Below are 19270 nucleotides of genomic sequence, written 5' to 3' on the forward strand. Positions count from 1 at the left end.
CTCACTTGTAAGGGGGAAAAAGCCTTTGGTATATGGTATGGTAAATATAGTAAAAATATTATATAAAAAAAAGATCATAAATTTATTGAGCTTACTAACTTCACTGAAGTGACCATTCATGACCTATGAAATAAAATGAAGGAAATTAATGCTACCTACACAGAAAATGTCTCCTTTCTAAATAAGGAATGGATAGACTTCATAAGTTCAACATGAGAAAATATTCACCTCAAGATACAGAATATGAGTACATAATCATGCTTTTGATTTCCATTGTTACTTGTAAGCATAATAATAATAAGTTTATTTGGCAATAAATCAAATACATATAATGAAAAAAGGCTGATGTTGAAGATCTAAACATGTATATACCAGTATCAATATATTGCATTTGTCAAAAATATAATTTGATTACTACTCAATCAACTAGAAATAATTCATACTAAACTGAAAATAATAGACATTTTCATTTGCGCGGCGTTATCTATGGTTTAGAACTTGAAATTATACGGCATGCAAACTGTGAAACTTGGGTAGTGAAAATATAAAGTAAACATACTGTATATAGCTCGCTGGAGAAAGATTCGACCCTTGTATGAATGCGGAAGATAAACTCCAAGATAGATGGGCAGAATACCTTTAAACGAATTATCCTTCATAGACGGTCCCATTTCGTTGCATTTTGGCAACTTACCTGAGTTAGGATGGGACGTAAAACAATGGGAAATACAAGCGAAGACACTGGAGTATTGTGGGCGTGATCTCCCATGGTCATTATTTACGAATGAACGTTGATTTTAAGGACACGGTTGAGAAAACCTGGGTTGTACGGCCTAAGTTCACGATTGTAAACACATCACTTGCCAGCTCTTACGTTCCAACATTGTGCTAGTTTGCATCAGCTGATAACTCCGGACACTCCCACTTTTTCCTACATTGCCCATTAGTTTTATTTATCTCCAATGAACGAATACTATTTTGAATTATTATATATTTCTACGACAATGATATACCGCAATGACAGTTCTACTGCGATGACTATATATTGTATATTTAAATGAAACTAACCTTATGATTATTATCTACAAAGTAAATGATGATTTTTTTAAACAATAATGTTTCTTACTGAAGATGAAATACCAACATTAGATAGAATACATGCATATGTATGTATCATAATACAGCACTTTACGAACAAATCTTAAATAATTCATATATACATTTTCAGTCATGTATTGGTTATTTATTGTCAGTTTTCAATGAAAGGATAATTCACCATAACAGCTTTACTTATCATTGTACGATAACTGTGTAGTACGACGGATATGCCGTTAAGAAGACCGAAGATGATCACATCGTACAGTGAGACAGAACAAACATGGCCTCAAGCAGCAGGAGGAAACAGGATGAAAAGCACCTCAAAATTTTACGAGAATTGGTGTCACAGCCAGCTAATAAGACATGTTTCGATTGCAACCAGAAAGGACCGACATATATCAACATGCTAGTGGGCTCTTTTGTGTGTACAACATGTTCAGGCATACTGTAAGTGGAAACTAGTGGTTGTGATTGTTCATCTACCGATTTCATTCTCCACACTTCTCCATACTCTACAAATTACGTATTCCCGTTGTGTCATTTGGTTTCTCATATTCATGTGTACGTTATTTCGTTGATCTGAAAAAGAAAGTAACATATTATGTCATCATTAATCCGTGTAAGGCATGTGTCGGAAAAAAAAGATGAGATACGAGTGCAGGTAGGGTGGTGTTCCAACCCCAATACGTGTGTAGTGCGGAGCTGCTCCTTGTTCCTATGACGAAATACATGGGTCTTCGTGGATAGTACTTCGACAGGTATCCACAAAGTGCCAAAAGTAAAGTTGTATGGTTGATTAAAGGACGTATATGAAACATATAGTGACCTATTTATTTTAGAGGATTATAGATAGAGGTTTGTATAAAATTATCACAACAGTTCTGAACTTTGAAGTGCAGTAGTAATTTGCATCTTGTAAGTGGGATGATTTACTGAAGATATCAACAATTATAAAAGTGCCACATGAAACTTTGTGTTGGTAATTCATCATTTAAGGTCATTCAGTTGAGAAAGAAGTAAGTAAATATTGCGTGTTTTTTTATCCAGGCCAAAGTAATTGTTCAAACTCAAGACTTGGGTTCTACTAGGGACAAGTGGAAGCTTTAAGAATTCCTAGGTATTAGGTACCTGTTACAAGAGTTTATTTGAGAAGTACAGGTAATACTGAATACATTCTGGATTTCTAGGAATACTATTACTATTTCACTCTTGGCATACTAATTGGACAAGAAGAATGAAAGACATGGAAGGGGTGATTGAATGGGCATTATATCTGTAGGATGTAATTGTGTCCTTTGACATCATTACCCCCATTAACTTATTTTGGCAATTAAGTAGGAAACTGGTAAAATTTCAGGAACACGCAAGTACAGATATTTAACATGAAACTTCATTGCCCAATAGATCCTAACATAACCTAATCATTCCCTTGAAGAAAATAAAATTTTCAAATGCAAAAAAGAAAAAAAAAAAGAAAATCCTTGTGTGTGTTATTTGAACAGAACTTAAAGGGTCTTTCCCAGTATGCAGATACACATAATGCGAGTTGTGCTCACAGGGTTCCACCTTTGTATTCCTTATGGTCAATTCTGACCTTAAATTATCCCATATTATTTGATGTTACCATTCCTTAAACCAAATTATTCCATGAATCATTAATTCTGTATGAAAACTATTATTGAATGCCTTTCAGTCATCTTATATATATATTTTTATTTAATATCATGGCACACTCTTTCCTTTTGTACCCACAATACTTATTATTAAGTACATCCACTCCTTTCATGGCTCTTCTCACCACTTTTTAGATCTCTTGTAACATTGGCAGCTCCAGAATAGTTCCCCTCTTCGTATAATTTATCAGCTTTCTCTAGATCCAAGTAGACAACCCAGCCATCCCTCTCTTGGAGCATACTGGTTTTTCTTGAGTAGAAACTTGATATTAACTGTAAACACTGGGTCATCCTTCCCTTGAAGGCAAATTGGTTTTCCACTGGGATTTTTCCTGCTCATAAAACTTCAGCCATCTGCCTCACAATTCTTTATCATTTTAGCTATCACACTTGTACATAGAATTTATGAATCTCTGACCTTGATTTTATACATACATATACCAAAGGCTTTTTCCCCCTACTTGGGGGGTAGCCAAAAAGAAAAAGGCATAGAAACCACTCCCACCCATTCCATTTCCTATATATTCCACTACCCTCCTCCCTCCCTCTTATCTTGGCACCTCCTGGATGACGGGTCATCCCTGCATCCTGTCCACTGCCCTGGGTCAGAAGCAGTGTTGCAAGACACAGCACATCCACAGCAAGGCCGCTTCATAAATTCAGCGACCCCCCCTCTCTGTCCATCCATGCAGAAAAGGAGAAGACGGGGAGAAATCCCTTCGGGCTACATCAATTTTTTTTCTCGTACATACTTCCTCACCCCTCATGCATCACAGCATCATCTATACACAACCCCTCTCCATTCATCCCTATCTTCTGTCCTATCCCATCCTTCCTCCCCAGACATTCCTCTCTTTTGTAATGCCCCTTTCACCCCATCCATCCATCTCATCCTAGGACGCCCCCTCATATTCACTCCTTCCACCTCTGCCTTCCACACCTCTTTTACTAATCTTTCTTCACTCATTCTTTCCATGTGTCCAAACCATCCTAATACTCTTTTATCAACCCTGTCTCCTAGTTCCCTTTCCACCCCTGTTCTCCTCCTCACCTCCTCATTTCTCACTATCCGGCTTAGTAACCCCTATCATACTTCTCAGACATTTCATCTCAAACACATTCAAACTCCTCCTCTCTTATGTCCCATGTTTCTGCCCCGTACAGTGCTGTTGGCACAATCACTCCTTGATTTTATAAATTTGCATAATGTTTACAATTGTCAGTAATATTTTTCTAAAAAATTGTGTGTATACGTTTATATATGAATAGCTCTATGGGAGAGTGGTCCAAAGGCCACAGGCTGCCAGTCCCTGATTTTGTGCTCAACCAGCCAATCTGGGCTTCCTGGGAGTTTAATTCACCCCATTCGGAGTTACCATGGTCAAGGGAGACAAATCCAACTTCCATCAGGAGGCGTAGGAAGCCCAGGTTGGCCGGTTGAACACAAAATCAGGTTTTGGTGGCCCATGGTACTTGGATCACTCTCATGGAACTACTCATATATATATGTTGATTTGACTGGTGTGTCCTGGAACTCCTGCTGATGAAGCTTGACTGAAGAATTGGAGACAAAACAAGTTGCAGTGAAATTGATACCTCGCTTGCTCACAGATCATCAAAAGCAGTCATGAATGAATGTGCCAAGAGCTGAAAGAAGAATTGGAAGTTGATCCAGACCTTTTTCGAAGGTCATCACTGGTGACGAAAGCTGGCACTATGGCTACAACCCAGAAATGAAACTGCAATCAAGTCATTGGAAGCATCTGTCACAATGACCCCAAAAGAATCACGTCAAGTGAAGTCCAATGTCAAGATGATGTTGATTTGTTTCTTCGATGTGAGAGGAATTGTCCACAAAGAATTTGTTCTTCCTGGTCAAAATGTTAACCAGACTTACTTGGCAGTTCTGAAGCATTTGTGAAATGCAGTGAAACAGAAATGCCCCAACCTACAGCAAAGTGGAGGAGAGTGGTGTTTTCATCACAATAGTGCACCTTGAGTGCAAGACAGTTTCTCACCAAAAATATGATCTCACTTACCCACCCTCCCTGTTCACCCAATCTTGCTACCTGTGATATATATATATATATATATATATATATATATGACAGTTATTAAATTCCAATATTATTTGAAAAGCCACATTATTCTGCTTCCCCAACAAAAACACCTAGACCCCCCTCCTTCCTATTTCCTTGTAAATTAATAAAAAGTATGCCTGTTTACAGATACCATATTTAATGTTAAAATGCATAAATAAAAAGAATGAATAATGATGAAAAATAAAGGAAAAGATATTGATAAATATTGTAAAATGAAAAGATTTGAATATGGCTGGATGGCTTTTCCAGTGACTGTACAGGTTAGAGGTCACTCATACCAGCTGTCTCAGCTCCACCTGAAACCTGCTCCACATTGTCATCACTGTTGATAGACAACTAAATTTTCCCAGAATAACAAAATTTTTACATTCCTATGTACTACAAATTACATCTTCACAAATAATGAGAATTACAAGAAAAGCTGCATATGTTAACATTATTACTCTCTCCCAGTAGTGATTTGTGTAAAATCAAAGCGGTACAATTTAAAGCTATGTAAAATAAGGATCTGCTGCACCTTGTCATTGGTTCATTAAGACTTTATTGAATAACGAGATTTATTTACTTATTCCAGGAGGGGCTTAAATCCACCACATCGGGTAAAATCGATATCAATGGCAAGTTTTACACCAGAAGAAATAGAACAAATAAAACAAAAAGGAAATCATGTAAGTAATCTTGAACAGTTTTTGTCTCTGTTTTATGGATTATTGTTGTACCTTGAGTAGCCACAATTATTTTGACCAGAACTGGGAACTCTATGGTCTCTGGCCACATAGAGAGAAATGAAGCCATTTACTTTTGTAGCCAAATGCCAGAGACCCAGGGCTAATTGCATTTAATTAAGGCTGTGTTTCATTTTGTCCTAGTTCTGAAGGGGCCATAGGAAATAGAGGGATGATGTAAATTTTGTTGTAGTAATATGTACTCCCCCACTGTGTTATCAGTCCATATAGTAGTTGCACAAACATTTGAGGCAGTTTGACTACCAGTTTTATTTTACACAACCATGGAAAATCCAAGAATGTTGATTGTTCTTGCCCTGTGAGGTGACAAGTCTCTCCCAGGCCGGACCTGCTAGTAGTGGTCTTTTGAAATGAACACTCAAGTGAATGTATCCCTTCAGCCAAAATGTAACATCAACATCCACACCTCCATCTGAAGGTACACCTGCAAGTGTCTTGTCTCTGGAATGGGAGGTGCTAAGAAAATGACAGTGAGTGAGGGAAATGGGGAGAAATAAGAAAAAATGGGGTGAAAGTAGTTATTAAAGGGATAAAAACATGTAATGCTCCTGGGTTAAATGGGTGTCATGTGAAGTGTCTGAAAAAGGAAGGTACAGTGATGGTGGACTGGTTGTTGAGGTTGACATTTGTCTAAAGTAGGGTAGAGTGCCGGAGGACTGGTGGAGTGCCTGTATAGTTCAACTTTACAAGTGAAAAGGGAACAAATGTGAGTAGTAGTTTCAGGGGAATGAGTTTGTTGAATGTAGTTGGGAAAGTTTCTGGGAGGGTTTTAATTGTGAAAGAATTAGAGGAACAGAGTGGGTTTAGGAAAGGTAGGGGTTGTGTGGATCAGATTTTTGTGATAAGACAAATATGTGAGGAAGCTTTAGTAAAGGGTAAGGATGTTCAAATATGGGTAAGGATGTTTTTTGGACCTTTATGGATTTGGAAACATTTTATGACAGGGTATACAGGAAGGCACTGTGTGAGGTTTTGCAGACATATGGGATTGGAGGAAAGCTGTTAAGGGCAGTCAAGAGTTTTTATGAAAGTAGTAGAACCTGTATTGGAATGGGAAATGGAGAGCATGAGTGGTTTGAGGTAAAGGTGGGACTCTGCCAGGGATGTGTCGTGTTGCCAGGGAATTGTCATGTCATCATGGCTGTTCAAAGTATACATGGATGGGGTGGTGAAGAAGGTAAAGGCAAGGAGATTGGAGATGTTAAAGAAAATGGAGAAAAGAGGGAGGTGAGCCAGTTGTTGTTTGCTGATGACACTGCCCTAAAGAAAATGGAGAAAAGTGGAAGGTGAGCCAGTTGTTGTATGCTGATGATACTGCCTTAGTAGCAGGATCAGAGGTGGGTTAAGGGAGTTTGTGATGGAGTATGGGAAAATGTGTGAGTAAATCTGGATTCAAGGAACTCTCTTGCTAGCACAATACTCACAAACATCATACAAGTGCTGGAAGGATTAGAAAAATAAATAGATAAATAAAAAAAAAATTGTTGGTATAGACATGCATAATGACAGGAAGTGGTTCATAGCAGGAAGACAATGCAGAGTATCTTTAAACAACCAAATTGTAGGAACAACAAGACAATACAGTGGAATCCCTCAGGGTGTAATACTTTCACCTTTGTTGTTCAATCTCATAACAGGTGATCTCCCAACTCCAGAACCAGAATTAAGCATCAATGTTTTATTATATGCAGATGACCTAACAATAATAACCTAGCATAGTAAATGTAAGATAACATCAAAGAACACCCATGCCTAGATGAATAAACTGGAACAGTGACTCAAAAATAAGAAATTGGTATCACCCCAGAAATCAAGTGTAGCTGCTCACACCAGGCAACTGGATGGTGTGAGCATTTGGTGTCGACATTTTAGGGCTACACTTCCACTAGGTGAGGTGTACGTCGATGGGTCTTAAAGACAGGGTGCACGAAGATGATTCTTGCTGATTTCTGCCTTGTGGGATCATCAGGTGCACCCAGAATAGTATATTTGTTAACAGATGTAAATACTATTATCTCCTTCATTTTTTATTTTTCTGCTTTTTCTTTTCAGTACTGTCGTGCAGTATGGCTGGGTTTGTACGACCTAAAAGCAAATCCATTTCCAGACACCAAAGATGAGCACAAGATACGAGATTTTATGATTGCCAAGTATGAAAAAAGAAGGTAAATAGGTTTTTATTTATTTCCCTGTGGCAGGAAAGGAAAGTGGAGGTGGAGGTAGAATGTAGATTGAGAAAAGTGAATAAATGCCTTGGGGGATTAAAAATGTAATGAAATGTAGATATTTGGGGAATGGATACTAAGAGGAGATTGTATGAAGGAGTGATTGTGCTGACAGCACTGTATGGGGCAGAAACATGAAACATAAGAGAGGAGGAGTTTGAATGTGTTTGAGATGAGGTGCCAGAGAAGTATGATAGGGGTTACTAGGCTGGATAGAGTAAGAAACAAGGTGAGGAGGAGAATGGGGGTGGAAAGGGAGTTGGGAGATAGGGTTGATGAAAGAGTATTGGGATGGTTGTCACATGGAAAGAATGAGTGAAGAAAGATTAGTAAAAGAGGTGTGGAAGGAGTGAACATGAGGGGTTGACCAAGGATGAGATGGATGGGGTAATAGTGGTATTGGGAATGAGGGGAATGTCTGTTGAGGAAGGATGGGGTGAATGGAGAATGGTTGTGTATGGATGATGCTGTGATACATGAAAGGGAGTGGGTGGAGGGGACAGAGAGGGGGTCACCAATTTAATGAAGTGGCCTTGATGTAGATGTGCTGTGTCTTGCAACACTGCTTCTGACCCAGGGCAGTGGGTGAGATGCAGGGATGACCCATCATCCAGGAGGAGCCAAGATAAGAGGGAGGGAGGAGGTGAATGGAAGTGGAGTATGTTGGGGATAGAATGGGTGGGAGTGGTTTTTATGCCTTTGGTATATGTATGTATGTAGTTTCTTTTAATTTTTGTAGTCTTTGCTTCATTTACCTCTCTTTTATTCTCCTCTTAATTTAGAACCATTTCTTTGTGAATAGGTTTTATGTTGATCCAAGTATTGCCTTGAAGTCGATGCCCCCTCAGACCACAGTCAGCACCCCCACATCATCCACGCCCACCACTGATAACAAGCCTGCTGCATCAGTAGCTAGGCCCATTGTCACTTCATCTCAGGTGGGTTTCCAAGTTTGTGTATGGAGTAGAGGTGGCCGCATGTTGGTTTGGACTATGATTTTATTGTTGATTTTATGTATTATTGTAAGATTTAATCTATTTTAAGTGTTAGTTATATTCAGCATGGGGCATTGCTCAATATATTTTGTTATGAGTTATGATTGAGTTTTGTTTCTTTCAGGAACAAACTACAGACTGAATAATGGTAATATTTTTTGCCTTGAGTTTCACTGACTAGAGACTGCAGCCTCACAATAACAGCAGTCCATAGTCCCTCTCTATAAATCTCTTTGGGAAGAAACATTGGCATTTGCCAGACTATTTTTCTATGTTGTATTTACCTAAGTGTAGTATACTAGAAAGCAGCTATCCTCATATGGTCCAGCCATTTTATATATTTATTATTAGGAAGAGAGGAGAAGTGTGGATATGTTTGAGATGAGGTGCTTGAGAAGTGTGGTTACTAGGCTGGATAGAGTGAGAAATGAGGAGGTGAGGAGGAGAACAGGGGTGGAAAGGGAGTTGGGAGATAGGGTTGATGAAAGAGTATTGGGATGGTTTGGACACATGAAAACAATGAGTGAAGAAAAATTAGTAAAGAAGTGTGGAAGGCAGAGGTGGAAGGAGTGAACATGAGGGGGTGACCAAGGATGAGACGGATGGATGGGGTAAAAGGGGCTTTAGGAAAGAGGGGAATGTCTGTTGAGGAAGGACAGAAGATAGGGGTGAATGGAGAATGGTTGTGTATGGATGATGCTGTGATGCATGAGGGAGAGTAGGTGGAGGATATGGGTGAGGGAGTATGTGTGAAAAATAAATTTATGCAACCCGAAGGGATTTCTCCATGTCTTCTCTTTTTCTGCACGAGGGGATGAAGAAGGGGGTTGCTGACTTAATGAAGCGGCCTTGCCGTGGATGTACTGTGTCTTGTGACACAGCATCTGACCCAGGGCAGTGGGCAAGATGCAGGCGTGGCCCTTCATCCAGGAGGAGCCAAGATATGAGGGAGGGTGGAGGTGAATGGAATATGTTGGGGATGGAATGGGTGGGACTGGATTTTATGCCTTTGTTTTTTGGCTACCTCCCTTGTCAGGGAGAAAAGCCTTTGGTATATGTATGTATGTACTACACCTCTTTCAACATTACTTTCTTCCCTGCAAATTCTTCTATGTGTGTATGTGTAAGTGTATAGATATGTATATTTTTTAAAGGTTACCTCAATGCATAATCTATGCTGCAATAGCATAAATTTGAGTATACAGATACTTTGTAAAAGGTGAATGATCTAGTCATGAAAGTAAACTTCTTAGATTACCATATTTTACTGGAGCATTGGTTTGGGTTGTCTTCTGCTATGGAAACATGAAAAGAAATAGGTTTCTGACAGAATAAAACCATTAAAAAAAAAAAAAATATCACAGCAGAAGTTATGTGCAAATTTACTGAAGTTTGGAAGGTACTTCAAATGTTGAGGATAAACTGATCAGTTTAGTGTTACCTAACAGTGGCCATAGAAAATGTTAAACTCCATAAATGAGATGTCGTTCTGTTCTCGTTTGTCTAGTCAACTGGTTCTGTAAATGGAGGAAGTAGCCATGGAAGTTCAAAAACCGCCACACCCAAATCGTCCTCCCTAGACCTCTTGGCAGACATGAGCCGAAACAACGACCCCTTCGCATCACCCACCCTTCCCGCACCGCCAGCCTCTCAACCATCATTTGCCAACTTTGAAAATGCCACTATATTCACAAATACACCAAGTAAGTAAAGTCTCGTTTCAAGAAATGGTCATGTACTTGTTTTATAGAATATTTAACGTGTTTATTTTGAGCTTAGGTTAGGTTCTCAGCATTTACAGTGAATAGTGTTCTGAATTTATGTCTATTGTGGTTACATTTTCGTTATCTGATCAGTCCTCTTAAAGGAAAACATGAGAATAGGCTTTGTCATATCACCTTGTTTCTGTGCTAAGCCAGCTTAACTAGTTCACCCTTTAACCCATACCATTTGACTTTTAATCTATGATATGCCTATGTATGCAGAGAGGTTTGGCCTTTGGAGTTACATACACCAGTAACAGGCCTTCTAACTGTGACACTGCTTATATATATATATATATATATATTATAATTTTTTTTTTTTTTTTTTTTCTGAACATATATACACACATGTAAATGGAGGGAGGCAGAGAAGTGATGAGGGTAAACAGATGAAATCAGAATGATAAAGGAAGAATATTAAGAGAGGCTGAGAGAAGTTTGGGAAGTGTTGAGGGATAGGGGAAGATGGGTAACTAATACCAAGGATATACTATGTAGGATATAGAGGTTTGGGAAGGTGATGGGAGAAGAAAAGGATAGGGCTAATAGAAAAGATGAGATACAATGGGCATTGAAAGTGATGAAAGCTGGTAAAGCACCGGGGTTAGATGAATGTCTTGTGGAGTGATAAGGGAAGGAAAAGGTATAGTGGATTGGCTAGTGAGGTTGTTAGTTTCTTTTTACAAAAGAACAGCAAATAAATGTGATTGTAGTATCTTTAGAGGGACAAGTCTATTAAGTGAAGTTGATAAGGTACATGGGATTTAAGAGCCCTTACACATACTCCACATGCTCAAAACACAAACTATGCACTCAGATCCATCAAATACAACACATGCAACTATTGGTTCCACTTAACATGTACAGCACTTTCCATCACAAACCAAAACACCAAGAACTGGTGCTGCAATGAACACAACACTCGCAAACACAAACACACAGAGTGGTGGATGTATGGAACAAAATAGAAAAAACAATAGTGTGTACAAAAACAGTACACAAATTTAAGAGTAAATTAGACATGGCAAGATACAGAGACAGGACACCATGAGTGTAGCTCCCCTTCCCATAGAATCCAACTAGGTAAATACTAGGTAAACGCACCAACACAAACCTTATCAGTACTCGTCTAAAGTATATAGCACCTACCCCGTGCATCAGGATGTTTATTATGAAAAGAGGAAGGTATTTTCTGAGGTGAAATTATGTAGATATAATGTATCTGGCAACTCCCTGTTGTCATGCTGGGCCAACAGAGTGGAATGTGAGGGAGAACCCAGCCAGTTGTTCCCACATTGCTGTGGGAAGAGCGTTTACAGGTAACTCCTCTTTTCGAGACCTTGCCTTTTTTCACACTAGTTTTCTTCGTTTCCATAGGGTGTGTATTGTTACCATGTCCCCTACAAAGGAATTAACTAAAGAAATAATTACCCAACTCATTGGACTCAAGATGGCAGGTCATGGAACTAAAATCAGTGAAATGTTGAAGGTGGCCAAGTCCAAAGTCAAGAGATACATGGTACGATTTTGGGAGGGAGGATGGCTGGAGATACCATCTCAGTAACCTGGTACAGGGGGTCCTAAGAAGACTTCCCCTTCAGAGATTTTACTTTTGTTTGTAGATATGGCTAAAGTACACTTTATAGTGTTCAAAAACCTTTCGAGAAGTCTTTTTAGGACACCCTATCCTAGGTTTCTGGGATGGTATCTCCAGCCATCCTCCCTTCTGAAATCGCACCATGTATCTCTTGACTTTGGATTTGTCCACCTTCAATATTTCACTGATTTCTTTAATACCATGGCCTACCTTCTTTACTCCAATGACTTGGGGAATTGTATCTTTAACTAATTCCTTTGTAGGGCCCATAGTAATGATACAGACCCTAGGGAAATGAAGAAAACCAGTGTGAAAAAAGACAGTCCCAAAGAGAGGAGTTACCTGTAAACACTCTTCACACGGCAGTGTGGGAGCAACTGGCTGGGTTCTCCCTCACATTCCACTTTGTTGGCCCAGCCTGACAGCAGGGGTTTGCCAGATATATTCTATCTACATAATTTTACTTTGGAAAATGCCTCTCTCTTTTTGTCATAGATATGCCACTGCAAGGGGTAGGCACCACATACATTTGCTTACATGTATAGGGTGAGAACGAGAGCACGAGAAAGAGAGAATGGCATGCAACCTTCTCTATATACATAGCACTCGCAGGTGCTGCTGGTATAGATGCTGTAATTCTATATATCTATGAGCCTATTCTATATTCTTATTTATGTCTTCACACATTCAGTTCACTTTTTTATTATGTGTGAGGAAGGTGCACAATTTCTCATCAGGTAATAGCCTATCTAAACCCTGCTTGGATATACACTTGTAAACATCATGGCACTACTTCTCTGTGCCATTTTTCATCCACGTTACCCTTGACCTGGTGCAGGAGAGTTTCTCCTTTGTGCTCCTCAAGTGATGCCGTGGCTTTGCACCATTTCTTCCTTGTGGGGGATGGGGGGGGGGGGGGGCTGTACCTGCAGGTATAGTTCTTATTTTAATTTTTCTATAGCCCTATATTTCTTAGTATAGTTTTATTGTACTACATCTTAAACTATATCTTACAATTTTGACCATAATACACAATAACAATCCATATATGACAACACAATATATTTTCCCCGAATGACTTGTGGACCCACCCGAAGGCTGTCACCAGATTCCTAAGGGCCGCAGGTCTCCTACAAGAGACCAGGGGCAACAGGTTGATCAATTGCCCCCACACTAAAAATCCCTAGGTGACAATACAATATTCTTTCCTTCGTGACCTATGCACTTGTCTGGTGGCTCTTATTGGTTACCTGGGAGGTGTGGTTGAGCGGGTTAGGACATTGTTACTTGCGGTGAAGGACAAGGGGATGATGGTTCGAATCCTGCCACCGGCGAAGTTGGACCAAGGGCACCATTCATTAAATTCCAGGCTACAAAGTCCTCTGTGAAGGGCACCGTCCCAATCTTCCAATAAGGGGGGGGGGGGTTTGTGACGTTTTTATCATATCACATCACATTTACATATTTGTAACTTATGGGAAGGGGAACAATGCTTGTGGTGTCCCATCTTTGTATCTCGCAGTGTCGAGTTTGCTCTTAAATTCGTGTATAGTTTTTGCACACACTATTGTTTTATCCAGCTTGTTCCAGATATCCTCCACTACTTGTGTATTTTTTTTTTTTTTTTTTTTTTTTTTTTTTTTTTTCAGGTCTCTTCTATAACTATCCTTTTTGAGTTTCTTTTCATGTCCCTGTGTATTTCTTTTATCCCAATTTAGTAAGTCCTTTCTATCAAGGACTTCCGTGCCTTTCATGATTCTGTAAATGGTCAGTAAGAGTCTAGGTACAATGGATGGATGGATTGATTGATATGTTCTTAGACTGGGGTAACTTATAGAGTGTCTTTTTAAGCTCATAGAAGGTTCAAAATAACCAGTGGTCAGTTTTCAGACTTAAAAAAAATGGTTGTTACAAGTACAATTATTTTCCTGTAAAATTTGTATAAATAAATACAATCAGTTAAATCTGTATGCATGTCCACTTTCTATAGTATGTTTTTCTACACTTTTGGTAAAGATAAGACCAGTCTGCATGGGTCTATTATTGGTATGACAGCATTTGAATTTCTGCCTCCCCATTTTATATTTACGCAGTTTGGTGCTTGCTTTAAAGATGTTACTTTATGTGGGACTTGGTTTGGTTTAAGTAAACCGTTTCTTTTAGCATAAGTGAACAATTTTAGTAGTGGCCTGGTTACTTAAGGTTTTGGAAATTAACAATTTATAATTTGTTGGGCATTAACCCCATGTGCCTCCACCAGCTTGCCATCACATAACCTTAGCTTCCTGTGACTGATGGCAGCACATTTGTTTTAACAGTGGAGAAATGTGATTTCCACTTTTCTTTCAGCAAAATTCTTTACAGAATCCTTATCTGCAAATGCTGTGCAGAAGATCAGTTTTCCTAGTCCTGATAAAGTCTTAGTATCTTCAACCGCATCACCTACATTAACCGTACAAAGCCCAACCACCTCTGGAACCCAGACCCCTTCCCCAATCTGTTACGGCTGGGAGGCCTACGACTCTGACGATCTCCCAGTCAATGCAGGTACTCCCCTCATACCCATTGCTGGCTTCCCTTCCCTCAAATCTTCGTCAGCAGCTGCATCCTGTGATAACAAACCAAGTGTTTTATTTGCAGCTGGTGTGAGTGCACAGTTTATTGCTTGTGAAACTAACACGTCGGCAGCATGTTCTCCCTGTTCTAAGGCTATTCCAGGCACTAAAAAAACGTACAATGAATCTCGTACCCACGACTTAGATCAGAAAGAAGATAAACAGAGTGAGAGTCCGTTTGTAGAACCAGAAGTATCTTTGGAGTTGTATTCTCGATCAGCTCCAATAAGTATTCCTATGGCAAGGAGTAAAAAGCATTTACATTCTGAAATAAAAAAAAGCCCCTTCCCTTCCTTTTCACCGTCAACTCGGTTCAGCGATCACAGTAACAGAAACAGCTACAAGTCTGACCGGGTTAGCTATAGCATTCTTTCCTTCGATTCTTCAAGGTCAGGCTCAGCCTCGCCACTTGATAAGGGAACTCCTAATGTTTCAAGGAACTTGGGTGGAATAGCAAATGAATTGGGCCCAAAATGTTCAACAGTCAAAAGAGAAAATAGATCTGAGTCTTCTTACTTGAATACAAGTAGTAACATTTATACGGAAGTTGAGGTCAGTAAAGACAAGTCAGGTATTAGTTCGTTGCTTGATAAACCCAAGGGACATGTAGATATGAAGTGCCTGGGTAAAACTCGTGAGGATTTTGATACATTTGGAACGGCTCCACCTCATGAGAATCTGATAGACCCCAGGTTTGAAGGAGACCTTGTTGGGGATATTGATGTTTTTGGCAATGATTTCCTTCTTGAAGATGTAGATGTAGAAAATAAGGAATGTAGTGAGGATGATAATGTTTTTGATAATGCTCCTTTTATCAGCAGCAAAAAACCGAGTAAAAGAGAAGTACCTAAAGTTTTATCTAAAGAAGTGAAATGTAACAGTGGTTTTGGTGATGGTGTAACTAACCCTTTCTTAGCAGCTTCAAGCACTGCAGCATTTGATAATTTATCCTTAACCCCTACTCAAGCTTCACACACCAACTCTTCTAAGGGATCTCTTCACACAGTCCAAAACAATAACCAAGTAACTAATACTTTCTCCATCATGCATGACAAGGGTAACTCCCAGAGCATGACCAGCAATGTGTGTTGTCTTGCAGGCTCTACTACTGCTACTAAACCCTCTGGACTTCCTCCTTTTCCCTCTGCCACCCTCACTCCCCTGACTCCTTCAACATCAGGCTCTGGACCTGCCACTGTGCCCCAAGCAGCCCCACACTCCACCACCACCACCACCACACTGGAGGCAGCAGCAGCATCGTCCACCACGACCACTCAGCAGGAAGACCGGTATGCTGCCCTGAAGGACCTGGATGACCTTTTGAAGTCTCAAAAGGAGGAGACTAATGGGTCAGGAAGTGAGTACAAGAATTTTGCATGGTTTACCGTAGTGAAGGCAGGGTGTGCTTGTCTGAAATATGAAAGCAGGGAAAAGTAATAAAGATATATTAAAGATGTGGATAAGGAATGTAGAAATAAAAGGCTAAATTTTTCATGCTGATTGGGGGGAGGAATTTAGATTTATTCTGGATGGTATTGTAATATGTAAAGAGGTTCTTGGTATAACTATTCTGTGTTTGGCTCTGTGAACAACATTGATTGTGGCTTCATTGATGCCTTGTGAGTTTGATCTCCAATGATTCTAGTAGCTGACGCTTGTTAATTGTAATAATTGTTACTTCATATTTTACTGACTAGAAACCCACAGCCCCACAATGGCAGGTAACACTGTGGGCCATCCTGTAGTTCTCTCTGAAAAGAAAGTTTGGACAGGTGTCTATGTTGTATTAGTGTTATAGTGGTTAAAGAAATGAATTTGAATGGAATTTGAATTAATCAGCATAACAAAGATTAGTGTGCAGCTGCTCTGGAGGTAGAACCAAGACTGCTTTTGATGCCAAGCTTATTTAGTGCGGGAAAACATACACACCCGCATGATGGTTCCTTCACAAAGTGGCACGTGTAACCCAGTCAGTACAACAGTTTAATGTAAATAAATTACATATAATTTATATACAAAAAAGGAAAGCATGTACGACAATCGTACAATGCCATTTGTATGCACATACTCCATGAGATTAGTGTGTGATTGTTACATTGTCACTGGCTTGTACCAGTAGAAGGGGACCAGCGCTCAGTTGCTAGCTGTCCTTATGTAAAAAAGTAGAGGAAGCACTAAGTTGATAGAAATCTTGGGCTTAGTCTGAAGACTGAATGTCAGCCTCTTGGGGTTGCACCTCATCATGGAGGTGAAGATGTTGATAGGTTTTGAAGATGGGCAGCAAAAAGACTACTTTCTCTGACATCAGTCTCTTCAGATCACTGTGTACTGATACAGTTTGTTGATGGTGTCTCTTGTCACAGCTCTCCAAACACACTGAGGAGAGATGAAAGATATGGTCTCTGCTTAATGCCTCCTGGCATAAACTATTCACTACCTTCAAACAAAAATTAGTGATACCTGTGTTTACAGGAGGATACAATTAACTCAATTTTTGTTGGGTTGTATGCTGACAGCTACTCATCTGAATATGTTTATCTATGGATTTCGGTGCAGACTTCAAAATTGCTGTATATACATATGCAAAGGTCCTATTCCCCCTGATAAGGAGGATGGCTAAATCTAAGCACATTTGATTATATGTGGAAGGAAAATGTTAAAAGAGAGAGAGTACCCCTGTGACTGTAGAGGAAGGAGATGTGGGCATAAATGTTGGGTTAAAAGACATCAATGTGAAAACGAAGGAAATATTCCTGGCCAGATGGGCTCTAATTTTATACTTAAAGAATGCAGTGAGCAATTGACAGACAAGGTTCATAGTCAGATTGTGTTCATTAAAGTAAGGAGACAATTGGAAGAGGGCTAAATGGTTGTAATTCATAGAGAAAGTAAAGTGATACAATAATACTTCAGAATGCAAATGCCCCAGAGGTTGAACAACATGGAATCTTAATTAGTTTTTAGACAGTTTTATCCCAGACATCAAACTTTTTTTTGCAGTTTGAACACAAAGACAGCTCAATGCACTTGCTTTAATAAAGAGATATTATCTTAGAAGACTAACAATTTTCTTAAGAAAAAATCTAATGGAATGTATATTTTACATAATTGAAATTCAAAGAACAAATAAAGTTAAAGTTTCAAGGTACCATTGGAATTGAAGACCAGTGTCTCTAACAAACACGACAGTGAAATTGTATGAGAGATTTGTGAAAGATTGGAGAGTTAAATATGTTAGAGATGAACACTTTATCAGATGGTCAGTTTAGATTTAGATCAGGAAGATGTGTCAACTTGATTAAGCTATAACCTAAGTGTGGTAGATATGGTACAAGAGAGGGCAGGGTGTAATGCATATACCTAGATCTAAAGAAGGCATGCAACACAGTACCTCATAATAACTAACAACGGATATTTGAGCATATTTGGGATCTAAAAGATAAACTACTTCAATAAACGAAAGATTTCCTGTAGGGCAGGTACATGAGGACAGTAGTGAAGGATAAGGTGTCAGGATGGAGGGCGGTAATTAGTAGAGTTCCTCAAGGGTCAGTACCAGCATATCTATTATTCCTTGTCTACATAAACAACATAATGGAGGGTACATACAACAAGCCATGCTAACATGTTTACAGACAATGTGAAGATCAAGAGAAGTTTGAGAGACATAAGAGGACTGGAGCCAAGAGTGGGAAATGAACATCAGTGCACAACCCCGTGAGGTAAACTGGTAACCTCTTTACTTACTTCACTCCCTTACCCATACCATCAACCCCCACCCCTCTATGCACACCTGACCTGCTCGACTTCCAAGTGGTGTGTAATACCAGACCAGCACTTTAGCAACCACTGCCCTTTCCTAACACCCCTCACTGGTTCTCCACTCCAACAGCCCTGATGATGAAAGGATAAAAAAGAAAGATAGGGACTTTGATTGCAATATTCAGATCATTGAAGTGGGTGGACAGAGTTGAGAGACATCTTGATTTGTGGTAGGAGGGTATCATGAAGTCATGGGTCTGAAGGATGTGAAAAAATTTAAGTTTTTCACACAGTTTCATAAACTCCTGGAATAGTTTAGGAGATGAAATAGCTTGAGCTAAAACCATACAGGAATTTTAAACAAGTTGTGATAATTTGTGAATACTGAAGGAAGTGAGGAATTTTTATTTTTCACATAGATACATAGACTGGAATAGCTTAGGAAATGGACTAGCACAAGTTGGAACCATATATGAGTTTAGAAATGGGATATGACAATTTGAAAGTATAAGAGAGGACCCCACAGCTGTAGCTTACTTTCTGTATACTGATCAAACAATAGATTGCCCCTAGTCTCTCTTGCAGAAGACCTGTGGCCTTCAGGTAACCGGCAACAGACACTGGGCAGGACCATAAGTCATTCCAGGAAGGCATAATGTGTTGTCTAAGGATTGTGAGCGTGGTGGGGCATTGT

The 19270-nt window shown here is 39.4% G+C and overlaps 2 protein-coding genes across 7 annotated transcripts in view; one reads left to right on the top strand and one right to left on the bottom strand.

Annotated features, from left to right (window-relative positions):
* Ccm3 (programmed cell death protein 10 Ccm3) overlaps positions 1-894 on the bottom strand; it is a 101656-nt gene extending 100762 nt beyond the window's left edge. Inside the window, exon 1 of the mRNA XM_076179686.1 lies at positions 695-894. Within this exon, the coding sequence (XP_076035801.1) occupies positions 695-775 (81 nt within the window). The 5' untranslated portion in view covers positions 776-894. The remainder of the gene's footprint in view (positions 1-694) is intronic.
* Positions 895-1318: 424 nt separating this feature from the next.
* Positions 1319-19270, top strand: part of drongo (Arf GTPase activating protein drongo) — a 49622-nt gene continuing 31670 nt past the window's right edge. For 3 of the 6 annotated variants that reach the window (XR_012966015.1, XR_012966016.1, XM_076179679.1), the window contains exons 1-6: positions 1320-1545; positions 5448-5541; positions 7672-7784; positions 8647-8782; positions 10347-10542; positions 15914-16171. Coding sequence is in view for 2 of the 6 variants with exons in the window: in XM_076179679.1 (XP_076035794.1) it covers positions 1379-1545; positions 5448-5541; positions 7672-7784; positions 8647-8782; positions 10347-10542; positions 15914-16171 (964 nt within the window). In the remaining 4 variants the exon portion in view is untranslated. Of the gene's footprint in view, positions 1546-5447; positions 5542-7671; positions 7785-8646; positions 8783-10346; positions 10543-15913; positions 16172-19270 lie in introns of all 6 variants that reach the window. The other 3 variants (XR_012966017.1, XM_076179681.1, XR_012966018.1) reach the window with 2 other exon arrangements.

This window comes from Oratosquilla oratoria, chromosome 43 (assembly GCF_046742065.1).
Source record: "Oratosquilla oratoria isolate Oo_2021 chromosome 43, ASM4674206v1, whole genome shotgun sequence".
NCBI lineage: Eukaryota > Metazoa > Arthropoda > Malacostraca > Stomatopoda > Squillidae > Oratosquilla > Oratosquilla oratoria.